Source organism: Syngnathus typhle, linkage group LG3, assembly GCF_033458585.1.
Source record: "Syngnathus typhle isolate RoL2023-S1 ecotype Sweden linkage group LG3, RoL_Styp_1.0, whole genome shotgun sequence".
NCBI classification, from domain to species: Eukaryota; Metazoa; Chordata; class Actinopteri; order Syngnathiformes; family Syngnathidae; genus Syngnathus; species Syngnathus typhle.
The window spans coordinates 5,417,015-5,432,904 of record NC_083740.1 but is presented as its reverse complement, the minus strand read 5'-3'; the positions used below and the strand labels follow the sequence as shown (position 1 = coordinate 5,432,904).

Sequence of the window (15,890 nt, the reverse complement as noted above, 5' to 3'; positions counted from 1 at the left end):
GTTCTTCCTTCTCTTTGTCCACCCGTCTGTCGGTGGGAGTCATACCTTGCACAGTACTCGCTCTGCCCCAAATATGTAATCCACTTATCACGGTCGCCAAGTGACCTTTTGGGGTAGGATGAGAACGACTTAACCAGGAGAATTTTACGAGAAGACAGTCTTCGTTTCTTCGACAAAATCTCATAAAAATCTTTGGCATCAACACACATCACATTTCATGTGTGTTGTTAAGACCTGATGATCCGACATTATCAAGACCAATATGATCAAGTTTGTAGGACCACAAAGAGTATGCCATCAGCCAGGTTGGTGCCGGAGCTTCAGTACAGAAGACAAATGAACATTCGAAAAACGGACAAAATTTGGACGTTCTTACAGTGCTTGCACATCAGGTCCATTGAAGACTACAAACCACAAAGTCTCGCAGCCTCATGAAACACAACAGAAAACTTCGGAGGGGGGGAAGGGTTATACACCCAAAGTGATCCAATTCAGTGCCAGAACAATTTTTTATACTGGTCAGTTTGGTTGCCTGTCTCTCGTGCAAGACTGACCTCTAGTGGCCATACATATACTCGCTTGTTGCGGTACCAAACTTTGTCCACGTACAATTTGTGCGGGGATGGGGGCGTGGGGGGGACTCGACTGCTTTTTGACGGAGCTCGCCGTACACACATTTCATGTTAAACCGCTAATGCAGGGGTGTCAAACTCATTTTTTTGACGGGCCGCATTGTAGTCATAGTTTCTTTTAGAGGGCCATTATGACTGTCAACCCAAATAAATGTATAACTATATACAGTAAAAGCTAAAAAACAAACTCGTTTTCAAATCAGACGAGTAAAAACTGGTCAAATATTTAAAAAAATATATATAATAAAAGTGATAATTTGCAATTCTAGTAATGACATGAATTTGATGCACAATTTGTCTTGGCGGGCCACATAAAATGATGTGGCGGGCCGTATCTGGCCCCCGGGCCTTGAGTTTGACACCTGTGCTCTAATGAATTGGTAAGTTGATGACTTTAAACCACTGATTAAATGTTTTGTAACTTATTAAAAGTTCAAACAACGATTCAATTGAGATTATTCACTTGCACGTTTTTGGAATGTTTAAGGAAACCAGACTACACAGAGAAAATCCACACTTGGCTTGGCTCGTAAAACTGTGTTTAGAGATCAAATCTATTCTTTAAATTATGTCTGATGGCCTTCACTTGAGGTGAAATGTTTCAATAAAAACACATTCGGATGAAAGGATTTCCATGGGAATGTACATTTATTAAATAAAATCCCAATAAATAAGAGAAATAAAAATGCAGACTCGGTATTGTTTCAAATTATATTGCGTTCAACGATTAACAGCAACTTCGAAACGTTGTGAGCGATTACAAATGGAAAGGATGAGCGATTTGTTCAATCATGGGCTGCCTATTTAGTTTGCAGACGGCAGTGTTTCATTCCAATGATTGTATTTAACTTAACCTTTGGAAATAATCAATGTAACAGAGCAGTGATTGGTTAGGCACACAGACAATTTGGATTCAAGCATGCAAAAAAGTGAACAGATCAGAAAAAAAGTGACACGCTCTTTACATCTCACCCGACTGCAACAAAATCACAAGCACGTTCAAATTGCATCAGACACCTCATATCTCAAATAAAAACCACACTAATGTGCACGTTTGTATAAAACCATGACTTTTGAAAAAACGAACCTGATTGATAAAAGTGCCTGAAGTTTTGTCATATTTGTAAACAACAGCAGAAATTCCATGACATTTAGACTTAGCATGTTGTTGGAATCCTGTGTTCTACGTGTAGTTTGGAATCACATAATAACAGCTAATTATGGACTAAATTTTAAATAATGACCGTAGGCAAAAAAACAAATATTCTACCGGAATTTTCTTGCGATGGTTCAGAGCGATACAGTGGAAGAGTGCTGCCACTAAGCGGTAGAAAGTAGTATGGCACTTTAATGACGTCACGATTAGTCGGAGTTAATTAAAGATTTACCCAACCTTAACAGGTTTGAGCTCTTCCTATTGAGTTGACTGAAATATATTTAAGTGCAATTGTAGCTTCTTTAGAAAAAAATAATAATTTTGAACCTGATCGAATGTATATGCCAAACAAAAGTAATGAAAAGATCCTATACGTCCATCAGTCACAAAACCTACAGACTAAACATAACGGCATTCTCACTGAGACAGATCCTATGCTTCGACGAACCTACAAACACTTCCCAGTCAGTGTCAGTCTTTCATATCATGGCACCAAGACGCTGGGTGGCACACCCAAATATTAACTTACTTTGACAAGCAAGGAGGGTTTATAAAAAAATACCAATAAATGACACTGATATGTACACATTTACGTGTGTTTCAAGCATGCGGCGATGCCGGTCATGATCATATAATGTCGAGCGTATCTGTCGACGAACGCTGAGTGATTACAGGTTGCTTTCCTGGGAGTCGACGGGGTGCAGGCCTCCGTTCTCATGGAGTCTCTTGGCACGGTATGTTTCGTAGTGAATGTTGTGAGTCACCTCCTTCAGATCTTGCAAGTGAGACCTGTGCAAGCAAACGATGACTTTGTGTTTAAATGCAGTCGATTTGACCTGTGCGTGAACTAACCCTAACCCTAACTGAACAAGAAAAGTCCCATTTGTATCGGTTCTATGTCCTAAGAATACAAATGAAGCCGCCATTTACCTGATGATGAAGTCTCTCAGCTGGGCAAACTCACAGTGATTCATGTTTTCAACTGCAACAAAACAGAATGAAAGGCCTTCACTCGTCGATAATTCTCTGTGGCGAAGGCTGGAAAATGTTCAAACAGCTCTCACCTTCGACAACTCCCCATGCGGTCTTCCTCCCCAAAACGCGCTTGCCATTCACTTGATATTCTTTGTCGCTACCCACCACAGCAAAGGGCATCGCCTCCTGTGGGCGCGAGACATTTCCATGAGATTTGAAGCCGTTTTGGCTAGCGTCGTGTGGGGACACCCCCCGGGATGGCTTACTCTGATCTTGTCGTTGTCGCTCTTGTCCTCCATGTCCTCGTCAAACTCTTTCTGCGGGTAAAACTCGATGCCGTTCATCTCCAGTTCCTTTTTCACCTGCATCGCCACACATTTCGTTTATTCAACAAACTCTTTTGGCCCATCATTTTTTTTTTAATGCCCGAATGAAAACGACAGCTTTTAGCGGTATCCGGGGAATATCGAATATTCTCAATAAGCACACCATGAAAAGGTTGCGCTTTCAATGGCACCCCACTCACCCGCTGTTTGAATTCCTGTCTCTCTTCGGGGGTCATGGTGTCGGCCTTGGCTATCACGGGAATTATGTTGACGGAGTGACTCAAGCGCTTCATGAACTCCACGTCGAGCTGCCGCAGTCTGTCTCGTACAGTCGATAAATGAAAGATGAGTAAGTAGGTTGGGGTGGAGGAAGTAGGCTGCTGTCACTCTCCGTGAATGCTCGAGTGTTAATAATCAGAATGGCAGACGGCTGCGCGGGAAATTAACTTGTCATGTCTCGTCTGTCTCATTAACCTTCACTGCTCTGTGAGTAGGAGGTTCTCTCCTTGGCAGTTTGACAATGTGGACTAAAAGGCTTAACGCAGTTGGGATCGTTTCAGCCACTTACGAGTGTCCAGTCGGGGAGATGAAATAGAGACAGCAGTGCACTCTGGTATCGGGAATGCGCTTCTTTCTGGTGATATTCACTTCTTCTTTGAGGAACTTCTCATACTGCTCATTGATGTACTTGCAAATGGGCTCCCAGCTGAGGACACAAATGAACAAAAGGCTAAATTGAGCAGATTCCCAAAATAAATTGTCACCGCGTTTAAGAGAATTAGAAGTGGAACACAACCCACCAGTTGTCATTATTGATGAGGTCCCCAAATCCAGGCGTGTCGACAACAGTAAGCTTCATTTTCACGCCGCCCTCCTCGATAACTGCAATGAAGCAATAAAAACATCTTCACTATTCCGTTGCACGCAAATCAAATAGGAATGATAGTAATTATTTTTAAAAAGTGTTGCCTAGCAACCAGTCCCGGGTGTACCCACCCTCCTGCCCAAAGTCAGCAGGGAGAAAAGGCTCCTAATTAGGCCAAGTGTTATAGAACGTTTTAATTTATTGCAAAATATTAAAGTGTCATTGGCCGCTGCAGACGTGGCCATAAAAATGGACCACCCAAGCAGCTTATCACTGATTTATCACCTCTAACTCCCTGGTGCTCTAAATCATGGAGGATCCTGTACAATGTTTATCCTCGTGCCAATCTAGTGGCTTTACCAGAAAATGTTGTTTTACATTGTATGAATTGGACAATTACTCTCTGCCCTGAATTGTTTACATATGGGTCAACATATCAGCTCTGTGTCAGAATGCAGATCCTCCGAGTTCCCCCGAGAGGTAGAACGATGAAAGCCTGGCATATAAACAACTTGCACGAGGATGAGTTGGAAAGTGCATGATATCCTTTCTAAAAATACAACTTGCTGAGTCGCTGCGTGTACTCACCGTGAGAAACAGATTTGATCTCCACAGTTTTAGGGATCTTGTCATCACGGGACCATCCTGCACTCCTCCTGCTCACCTGCGACTTAAACAAGGTGTTCAACAGGGTCGACTTGCCCAGACCGCTGTGACCTGACGGTGAAAAGGGGTCCGAGGTGAGTCTCTTCACACAAAACATAAAAACAGCTGATTTATTTATAAGTTGTATTTTTTTTCATATAATTTAACAGCTTAGTTCAATTTAATAAATAAAAACAGGTAAAAATTAACATCAACTTGGAAAGATATGGCTAAATTAGTGCAGGAAATATTAAATGACTAATAATAAATGTTTTCGCTCCAAAGTGTGCTCATGTCTCACAAGCTTTTACGTGACCTCTCAAGAGTTATTAGGCACCTGACAGTGAAACTCACCGACGACCATGATGTTAAAGTCAAAGCCCGTCTTCATCGTCTTCTTCCTCATCTGCTCGATGATGGTGTCGATTCCGATGTAACCGAGCAGAGTGGACCCGCCGCTGGTGCTGTTGGAGGTGCCGTGACCATGGCTACCGACGTGGGCTGCAGCGTGACCCGCACCGTGGCTCACATTGTGGCCTACAGCGTGAGAGGCGACACCGGCATGAGCGCCCCCGTGGCTCGGGCCGTGATTCCCGATGGGCACCGGGATGGCACTGGGAGGCGCCGCCGATACGCCACCTACTCCTCCTATGCCCGGCCCTTGAGGCGGGAAGGGGTTGGATGGAGAGGGAGCACCCACATTAGGGGGTTTGGCAGGGACGGCCGGTTTGGGTCTCACTTCTGGAGGAACTATGTCCGACATGGCTGTAGAGGAGAGGGACAACAATATCAATCTTCATCCAGAAAGTCTGCCTGTTACATGTGTATATAGGTCAGTAGAGAAGCTGGGTCACCTCCTCCTTCCTCTCTGCAGTCAACACTAGGGATGGGCAAAGTATGGCTCATGAGGCAGAATTGGCCTGCTCTGTGTTTTTTTTTTTTTCTCAGGAAATTTGATTTATTTTTGCATTAATCTGGAATACAATATGAATACTTTGCTAATTGACTTTGTGGAAGTACTAAAATATTAGTGCAATTAAAAATATTTTAGGACATTTAAAATGCATTAGACATGTAAAAATGATCATAAAAAAAAAAAAAAAAGCTCATCAATAATTTATTTGTTCCATTCATTTATCCATGTTGTCTTATAGGACTGGTTATTATTGTTGAGAAAATGATCATTTGATTTCCACATTTAAAACTGAACAGAACAGACAATCTGTAGGGGTGTTCCATTTGAAAAGTATTAGTCACTACAAAGTACTGGTTAGAACCACACTTGAGAGGTTCTGGATTTGAATCCCCAGCTTTATTGTGTGGGATTTGATGGCGTCTCAAAAGTAAGCTGGGATAGACTTCAGCCCACTTGCGACTCTAATGAGGACAAGCAGTACAGAAAACGGATGAATGGATATGGAGACAAGCTGCTACCTCCAAAGATTAGGAATCATTATTTAAATCAATTGAACTAGAAATGGAAGTGAAAGTTAAGGATCCAATTCAGGCTGTTCTCAGTTACCCAGACAAGCGTGACTGTGACAACATTTGAGTTGAAAAAAAAAAGTACCAGGCTGACAGATGGTAAGTAATAATAATAATAGATAAAAGCCAAGTGAGGACCCAGCCTGCGGGCTTGTCCGCATGGAACTGCCGACTCTTCTGTCGGGCTTCCTTTCAATGTAGCCCAGTCCGCATGAAGCAGGCCACCCTGGCTGTCACTGCACATTTTACAACATGCACAAGCCATTTGACACACATACATGCACACTGTCACAGCGGCGCATGCAGAGATGAATAAGGGCGAGTCGCCACATGATGGTGATGGACTTACGTCATTGCAACCTGGTTCTCGCAATAAAACACATGCTTTTGTGTGTGAGGTTAATTCTAGAAGAAAAGCCCACGTTTAGCGGCTGTTTCGGTTGTCTACATTACAAGCAGCCTGTGTCGGCCCCATTGTCTCCCACGGAGGAAGAACGAGACGGCTAGCGGCTAAAAGGTACCACGCGCAGGAATGCTAACAGCTGCTGCGTCACTAACCTGTTAGACGCGACGAGGTCTCTTCGAGAGGCCGCTAAAGTTGCCTAATTTTAATAAAGTAGCTTCTGCCAGAGCGGTGGTGAGATGAGCAGATTGTTCTGGGTATCTCTCCTCCTCCTCTCCTTCCCGTTGGCTTTGGAGCGCCCTCCCTCCTTTTCTTTTCCTCCGTTACCAAGGCGACACGAGAGGAAAGAGGGCGTGGGGAGATGCGGTGCGCATGCGCAATACAACCACACCTCAGGGGATGCATTTTCAGCCATCCATTTTCTATATCGCTTATGCCCAATTGAGGTGGGGGGTACACCGTGGACTGGTTGCACTTATGGACAAAGGCCAAGAATTAAGACCTGAACCTGTTTAGAATGAAATAAAACGATTTTGAAATACAATAGACCCCCCTCCAAAAAATCTTGTATTTTCATGAGGAAAATAGCACTAATCAGAATTAAATCACACTCTTTATGGAATCCCGGCCTCGGCCACCTGGAGGCAGTATAGGACAAACAAACTGTTCATTAGACGTCTCTCCACATGAAGCCCGCTCCATTCTTTAATCCAACCTGCTGGGCTACTCATTGCATTAATTTAGCTGTTTTCTTCAAAAAAAATAATTTCAACTATTTATTGTGAATAATAAAATGTAAATATTGACAAAAAAAATCAATGATTTGACAGACTGTACTTTTAAATGACATTTGTTATTTGTAAATAACTTCATAAAGAATAAATAAATGAGAAAGAATTATATCACCTGTTTGCACATTCTCAATCTCCTTCCATTCTTCCTCAGCTCTTCTTCACATAATATTTAAGTGCACCACATTGAAACACTTCGCGAAACCAATGTTTTTTTTTTTTTTTTAATCAACATGTCTGCTACTCTACTGATAAGCAGCGATATGTGAGTCTGATCACGCCCCGACCCCCACGAAGACCCTGAGACGGGCTTTGGTGCGCTCTCGGTCAGTACTCACCTTCATACACTGAATCTGGGTAGAAAATGCTGACGTAATAGGGATCCTCTGGTTCCTCCCCTGGAAGACAAATTTCTTTTGAGCATTCAGGTGAAGGCCTGTCAAGGTTGAAAGCATCTTGTTGCAGTTTGGTGCAAGCTTCATGAGCTCCTTTTTGAAAGTCACGCTCTTCACTACCATTTGCTGATGAGATTCCCTTGTGCCGTCCAGAAGATGTTTGCACAGGATGCACCAGACATGTCTTAAATGATGTTCCTCTGTATGTCCACCAGGGAGCCTGCGTTGTTGGAGGCTTCTCTCTTGATTGACAACTGTGTTCCAGATCAACATCCGTCCAAGGCGTGGACCAGAATCTCTGTTTGTCTATGGATTCAACATTGACTGAAGTGTTGGATGATGGACTTTTAGTATCTTCTTTCGAATGCCACCTGAGTTGAGGGTCAAAGGGATCTTCTCTCCAACATGTTCTGGAGGCCTCAGGAGTCATCCATGCATCTGTTTGGTTTTCACAGTGCATTTTCTCATATCCAGGCTGATAAACACGATGATCTTAAAGAAACAAGACAAAAAGTAATTATATGGATTGTGTTTCTATTACGCCAAGAAAATCTGTGTTTACCTCTACTGGGAAAATCCAGGGACGCTTTCTGATTAAGCCTGGCTTGGGGCTCAGTCTGGTCTAGTAATGTGGTGGGAAGACCAAGACACGAAGATGAAGAAGCAGACCCAAAACTGAAAATAAATGAAAATGAACAGGAAATTAAAGTTGAAGGGGGGAGATATTATGGAATGAGCTTGAATACTGCATACCTGACACCCTTTGGTTTAAACGGAGGGATGTCAATCCCTTTCCTTTTGACAGGAGCAAACAAAAGAGCAGATGAAGAATGAGGAGAATGAGGAGGATGAGGAAGATGAGGATGCTCTTTTGCTTGTTTGGAGGACGCCGACAGCCGAGGGATTAAAGGTGACAGTCGGTCAAATACGCTCATTCTTCTTTCCTGCTGCTTCTTACCTTGGGGAAATGTGATTAGACAGCAACCTGGAGAAGAATGGAAAAAAAAGAAACATTTGTCTGAGGCTTTTAATTTCTTCTGGGGGAAAAGGCAATCGGCTAAACACAATGTAGGTGTACAAATGGAGACCCAGCTAGACATTTATTTTTAGAGACAGACCAGGATTTACTCACTGTGAAAATACACGGTGTAGCACTATGAACACAAGATGTTATTTTTTGATAGTATATTTACTCTCACAAATGGAAACTTACCTCACAACTCAAGTTTATATATATGGCGCTTTGAGAATAACCACAGCTAAAAAAAAAATGCCAACAGGATCTAAAGCTGCTACATTTTGTTTGGCTGTGTCCTTCAATGAGAATAAAAATTAGCCGTTATGTAGCAGAATGACTAATTGATTGTTTACATTTGATTTGGTACGGCTCAGATCTTGAGGGTATAATGCAGTTTTTACAATATGAATGAGCTTTTATTTCTGACATGTAACCGAATATTACAAAACATACTGCCATCAATTTGAAATGTCATAGAAACTAAAACTTTTTTTTTTTTTAATCAACAGATGAATTGCTTATTGAAACAATGGTTTGTTGCGGTCCTTTTGGTCATAGATTCATTGCGCAATAACATCCCAAAATCTCATTTAATAGCACACATGAGATTCTGGGGTTCACTTTAAATATGCACATCCGCAACAATAAAGATTTTTTTTTTTAAAGCAATTAAAATATCACTAACCTGCATATGTAGGCTGTTGTCTGGTTCCTATCACACTTGAGTGAGTGAAGCAGACCAACACCATGACAAGGAAAGACATAGTGGGCGTCGTGGGTGGACAAGTGACATTCTCGTGATTCCTGCACACTGAGCCTGCACTGTTGTTTCACACCCACATTGCATCCTCGCTCGGAGCTCTGTCCTGGTCTTGACATCACACATAATCACCATTACATACTATACTTTTATTTTTGTTACCATCAGATAAGGAAGCGCACAGTCAGGACAATAACAAAAAGATCTCTGTCGACTATGAACACACATTTGCTGTTTTTATTCGTTACATATTGTACTATAGACACTACAACACAGTGGCACAAACCGTCGACATGCTTCTCAGCATCTGTTGGTATGTGGACACTGCCAGGGAGAGGAGGGAAAAATTCAATGTAATTACATCAGGGGTGGGCAAACTCAAGGGGACCGTTTTAATTTCAATTCATTCGGAGATGAGGTTGCAGGGAGAAAAAAGTTAAAACATGTTTTAAAAAAAAATCTAATGTAAGTACTTTTGGAATGTAAATTTGTTAATTTTAATATATCAGTCTACCATTGACAGAAAATAGCCAAATATTCCATTAATACAAATATTGATGAAAAAATAAATACATCAACATTTTTGAAAAATGATAAAAATACTTTGCCCATCCCTAATTGACAGCATCAATGGCCACAACAGTAGGTACACCCAACAATGTGATCCAATACAAAAATTGGCCTTTATAGTAATAATCATGCACAGTTTTGATTGGTTGTGTATTTGCATTGGTTGGACAATTGCACTGCATTGTCCAAACAGAACAACAAGCTATTTTCTATATGCAAACCAAATATCTAAAGTCATGGCAAAGGGGGGTAGAAATGAAAAATAAAGTCCTGGAAAATTATGCAGGGTGACCTGACGTGTCTGGTATTATATGTCACTTTAACAATAGGAATACATAAGTCAACACCGTTCTACAGTACACTTGAAATGGTCGCCAAACTACAAAAACAACACCAATGCATGTTAAAATTTGGCACAAGTGGACAAATGGCACAAATGTTGACATCAAACCTTTTCAAAAGCCATCATGCCCCTTCACAATCTCGTTCCGGCATCTTTTACAGTAGAAGCCATCTGCTTCACTTTCGTCTGATTCACCCCTGAAAAAAAAATACAATATGCTGGGGATCAGAGAAAAGTTGGTGTGATGGGATAAGGCTTATCAGATCATCCCTCCTCTTTCCATTGTGGAAGTCCCCCCGCCGCCCCCCCGATCATATGAGAGCATCTGTGTCACCATCTCTACAGTTCACGCTGGCCACCAGCGGGCGATGCCTGACGTTTTTGTTGCTCCACATATGTGTGTCGTGCAGCCCGGGCTCCAAGAAGTACAGACACGCGCCAAAGCCCGCCAGTACCAGGACTGAAACCAGCAGGTAGAGCGGAACAAACCAGTCCAAGAACAACCACGACATCACTGGGAGCTTAAGAGGTGTGGGGCGGGTCCAAAATGGATGAGAAGAGAGAAAGCGGTCTTGATGTTGGGAGAGAGGAGAGGAAGACAAGAGTTCATTAAAAACAGAACAACAAACAAACTGTAATGTTTTCAAAGAGGAAAATCGCACTATGGTTTTTACATTATACACAAACCTTCTAGTGTGCCTACCTAAGCCACTAGAGGGCGCTACAATACACTCACAAGGGCCACCACGATTTTCAGTGACTACTTAAACTTAACTGACATTAGCTGTTTTTTGCAGAGGATAAAGAATATATGCCTGTGTAAATTCCGATTTTTTCATTTCATTTAAGCAAAAGTAGTGTTTTGGCACCAGTTAAAATCGTTTTGGGGCAGCATCAATGATTTTTATTTTCATAAAACAATATGTTTTATGTACATATTTGTCAGTTTATGTCCTGAGTGGACTTGGCCTGTCCTCTATGTGGGTTTTCTGCAAGTACTTCAATCGTGTTGGGTTCACAGTAGACTGTGAAGAATGTGTTTGTCTGTTCCCAGCGACTGGGTGGCGTCCAACCGAGGGTGTGCTAGCCTCTCACCCAAAGTCAGCTGGGATAGGCTCCAGCTCGCCCATCATCCTAATGAGGTTAAGCACGATACAAAATAGATGGATGGAATGGATTCGTTCCACATTATTTTCTGAGGGGGGGGGGGGGGGTACTTTGAGAAATTAGGCATGGAAAACACTGAGGTTCCACTGTATTGAGTGAGTAATGCATGCGTCATCAAATGTGTTTCCACAAATCTTCTCCATGTGGAATTCAACATACAGAAGAAGGCAAGACACAGTACTAACATCTGAAGCCCACAATCAGCACCACACTTTTCCCAGATATCGCTAAAACAAAAGCCACGGAAGACATAAGCGCTCACCTGTGCACGGAGCTGGAGCGGCGCCTGAAGGTGTGCGACTCGGGTCCGCTATGAAATCCGTCCACACTGGGGGAGATGTTCCGTCGCAGTTCTCAAAGTGTCACGCAAAGAGAAGTCCAAAAAGATGACAGTTGCTCTCTGAGAAGCACGCAAGACAGATGCTGCATACAGCTTCATCCTCCAACCTCATGCCTCTGACGTTCAAAGGAGGGGTGCGGTTGCTATGACAACACCCCTGCTCATGGCAGAGAGGAAAGAGGGAGTGGGAGGGAAACTTATATAACTATCATCTTTGTGTGTGTGTGTGTGCGAGTGTGTGTGTGTGGGAGGAGACGGCGGGTCCAAGCCCTTCAGATGTCTTCAGCTTGCCGCGTAAAATCAATTCCACTCAATTTAACACCCAGGGCCAAAACGCTGTTTCTCTGACATAAAAAGGAGGATGGTGGTGTTGGTGTTGGTGATGGGGAGGGGGGTCCATATCGACTGTGATTGAAAGCGGCCGCAAAGATTTTAAAAGACTAAAAGCTGATTAATTATCGCTCACGAGGACAGAAGACAAAAGCTCAGCACAAACAAAGTTCGGTTGCTATTTTTAGACTGAGGAGGGGATTTATAAAAAGCAGCCGGATGATGGCAAGGTCATAATGATGACATTTACAAGTTAGAAATGATGATGTGACACTTTTAAGGCGAGAAGAAAGGTGTGTTTCTTAAGCATCGTAATGTTAGAAAATGCCAAGCACTTTTTATGGGCTATGGTGAAATAGCAGCTTTACAGATGCACTCTCTGCTCCACAGGTGGTGTGTGTTTTAGTAAACATATGACTTTTATAACGATTGCTCGTGTTTAAAAAAAATTGCAAATGATTATGATAAGTGGCATTTCATGGGTATGTTTACACAGTAGTCTGAATTTATCCGCCTGGCCTTTTTGCAATCACATAGCCGTTGCGGCTTTGCGCATTGAGCTAATTACTTGTGTGATGAGATCCAAGGCAATTACTCACAAAAGGTGGTGTACGGTAAATTATTCATTATTTAATGCAGCATCAACAAGCTGCTCGATTGAAAGCAGGATATCACCACCAGTTGATCACTCAATCATTTTTGTGTGTGAAATAAGTTAAAATAGAATCTAGTTTAGTTAAATCAAGGTACCACTTTTGCTGGGTTGTGACGAATGAGATCATCGGCATTGGCAGGGAATACAAAAACACTTATGTGCACGACAGTTTGTTCACTCATAAAATACATTCAAAACTCAAATTAAGCTCTCAACAGGGATGGTGGCGTTTTCCAGGAATGCGTCAACTCACGGATACTTAGGAAATTACAAAGCTGACCTGACACTGTGAATGAAGGCGTGGAGGCTTTCGGCATCACGCTGGAGGCAGCAGGCTCAGCAGCAGCATTGAGGAAAAAAATTAAATTCAATTCAGATATAATCCTTGATGGTCCAAAAAAACATTCACAGTCGCATTTAGACTTAAGGATGATTTAGTCTTCCAAAAAATCGTGAGGCAGATGTCTTGACTATATATGATGTTTTTCAAATTTCCATTTATCTGAATGCTCTAAAGACCATTCCACTACTGCGTTGGGCAGATAACTGGATGTAGCCAGTAGCCAAGTTTCGTCGTTCTCAACAGCACCTCTGCTGGTTACCATCCGGTAATGCAGGCATTTTAACTGCTTCAAGACGACTGGACTCAATTTCATACAGAATGCAACCCACATCCATTCTTGGATGTCATGAGGTTGTGTAACTAATGAAGTGCCCAGTGGAGCCTAACAAAACAAGTACACTATAAAGAAAGCTGGTAATGTTTGAAGGGAGTCTCAAGCCTCCAAAGTGTTGTAGCTGACGACAAAAAGACACTTGGCCCGTCGGGGCCCAAATGTTACGCCTCATTTTTTTTTAAAAGGGATGAAGAGCAACTCACAGAATGAAGCCGCTGGTCTCTGGTGAGGGGGAAGACAAATCCTGCCAAAAGAGATGCACAGCCAGCACACCAGGGCAAAGGAAGTGAGATTATTTCCTGCGAGAGGAGATAAAAACAAATTCACCCATTTCCCATTTTACGAGCCCCTCCATCTAGAGCAGTGTTCAAGTCGGAGGCATCGCCGCAAACGAAAAGATGCCTTCGACCAAAATGATGACACATCAGTGTGTCAGATATGATTTCATTTTCACTGTTTCAGCACTCTTCAATTTAGCCCAAAGTGTCCCGCACAATTGGATGATGATTGCTGCTGCCAAAGAACTTCTTTTTAATTCACTACTCACTGCAGAGGGGCCAAATGCGAACATTTGTATTGCAGATTCGTCAATTAAATTCCCTACTTCATCACAATAAATGCGATACGTGTTCTACTGCGGGTTCACGAGAACCACCTGAGCTCAGACGGCAACACTCTAGGACTTTACCTGAAGGTGTCAAACAATTCAAACGGAATAGAATACAAGAAAAGGGAAGTTTAGAGACTGGTTGAGCATTCCAACTTGCAAGACTCGGACATTTAAGATGAGTCTGTTCCACCTGAAACAAAGAAGCGTGCATACGGCTAAGAATCACCTTCAAATTATTTGAGCGTTTTTGTAATCAACGAGAGAAATGAGGCAATTAGGAGACAAACGCAACAGAAGAGAAGTGGTTCCCTTAACACCTGGGGAGTGTGTGAAAAAGCTGTGTCAGCAGGAATCGAACGGACTATTTATATGGCATCAGTGCACAGTGTGTGCGTGACTCACCCAGGCTGTGTTCCACACTTGTGCCCACCGAGACCTATTATGGGAGATCATCTCAAAACACACTGGTTGTTACAGAGTGTTGCAAGTAACCTTTAAATACCATTAGGTCATACTGCAGCTATTGCAATTTAAAAAATAAATAAAAAATTGTGCAGTTGGAAACTTAGTTGAACGCTTGTTTATATTGGATGCAATTCCACTGTTGACCAATAGATGGCAGGACATTATATGAAAATTGTATCAATTTAAAAGAAGAAAAACAGGAAGCATTTCAGCACAGCCACAGAAAGCAACAATATTTGTTATAATAATTGAATATATAATGTACATCTTTGGGCATGATTATTGATGTATACTGAGAGATAAGTTTGTTTGAAAAAACCAATATTTACTATAAACAGAAGAATTGGTGCATTATTGCATTGCTTATATTTTTGCTATCTATTACTCGTGCTCACCATGTATTGCGTTGAAATGTGTTCATATTATTTTAAGTGTGTTTAAAGACCTTTAAAGAAGTTCAGCAAATACCTCGGGAGTATTTAAACAGGGTGTGTCTATATATGGATTTCTCTTACTACAGCAGTGTTTTGGAATAGAACTCCTGGGATGGTGGTGGAATGGGTTCAGTAATTTTGCTAATTCAGGCAAAAAAAAAAAAAAAAAAAGGTTATTACTGACCTCTTAAAAGACCACAATCATAGAATTTCATTTGAGCCCATTAACTGCAAAATTGTATCAGGTTTATTCTGATCCCAGCACCATCTCACAGCACATTCCACTATTAAATTTAATCGAAAATCCATCCTCTCCATCCAACAAACATTTTAAGTTGCAATGTGCTTTCGCATTAACGACTACTGGCCTTACACGCAAGCATGCACGCACGCACACACAGTGTTTTCAAGCATCTTTGTATTGCTTACATGTGATGACATTTCCGTTAAATAGCAAATACAAAAACAAATCAAACTTTTCAAATGCACTGGGACATTTTAGAGCAGGTCTTGAAGCTTTGTAAGGTGAGAGAGGTGGAATTCCAAGGGTGCAAGATGCTTGCAATGCAAATGAGAAATCCTCTACAGACCAGAGCAGCCGGACCACCTGACCAATATGCAGCCCCAGAGCCGCTGTGGTGCTGCTGCTATCCTCTGCTAGTTGCCTTTTGATTTATTCATGCAACCTCTGAAATATTAATGGCCGAGGGAGTTCAAAGTTACTGATTTAAGGGGTTGCTCAAAGGCAGCGGGTAGCTGGTGATATAGCAACCGCTGTCCGATGTTGCAGGAGTCGACTGGCCAGACAAAAATAAAATAAAATAAACAGCTAGACAGAAAAGCAAAAC

General features: G+C 42.1%; 1 protein-coding gene across 8 annotated transcripts; it reads right to left on the bottom strand.

Annotated features, from left to right (window-relative positions):
* Nucleotides 1-1,329: 1,329 nt before the first annotated feature.
* On the bottom strand, nt 1,330-15,303 carry septin3 (septin 3). 8 transcript variants are annotated; one of them, XM_061273352.1, is made up of 15 exons: nt 13,137-15,303; nt 9,377-9,562; nt 8,427-8,658; nt 8,236-8,348; nt 7,794-8,165; nt 7,617-7,676; nt 4,954-5,364; nt 4,543-4,671; nt 3,890-3,971; nt 3,658-3,795; nt 3,290-3,407; nt 3,030-3,125; nt 2,853-2,949; nt 2,719-2,770; nt 1,330-2,577 (listed from the first exon to the last, which is right to left on the bottom strand). In XM_061273352.1, exons 2-15 carry the CDS (start codon nt 9,453-9,455, stop codon nt 2,457-2,459), a joined length of 2,100 nt encoding a protein of 699 aa, XP_061129336.1. In that variant the 5' UTR covers nt 9,456-9,562; nt 13,137-15,303; the 3' UTR covers nt 1,330-2,456. The 8 variants fall into 8 exon arrangements, with proteins under 8 accessions (XP_061129336.1, XP_061129334.1, XP_061129335.1 ...); XM_061273350.1 differs by having other exon boundaries at nt 7,617-8,165; XM_061273351.1 differs by lacking the exon at nt 13,137-15,303 and adding an exon at nt 10,473-10,667 and having other exon boundaries at nt 7,617-8,165.
* Between the last annotated feature and the right edge of the window lie 587 nt (nt 15,304-15,890).

Bases quoted from the DNA above. Each gene is read 5' to 3' on its own strand.
- septin3 (XM_061273350.1), bottom strand. From the start codon at position 9,455: ATGTCTTTCCTTGTCATGGTGTTGGTCTGCTTCACTCACTCAAGTGTG. The intron at 8,166-8,235 runs GTAAACACAGAT...TGTTTCTTTAAG, and splicing joins CCTGGATTTTCCCAGTAGAG to ATCATCGTGTTTATCAGCCT. The intron at 2,771-2,852 runs GTGAGAGCTGTT...GTTTTGTTGCAG, and splicing joins CGCATGGGGAGTTGTCGAAG to TTGAAAACATGAATCACTGT.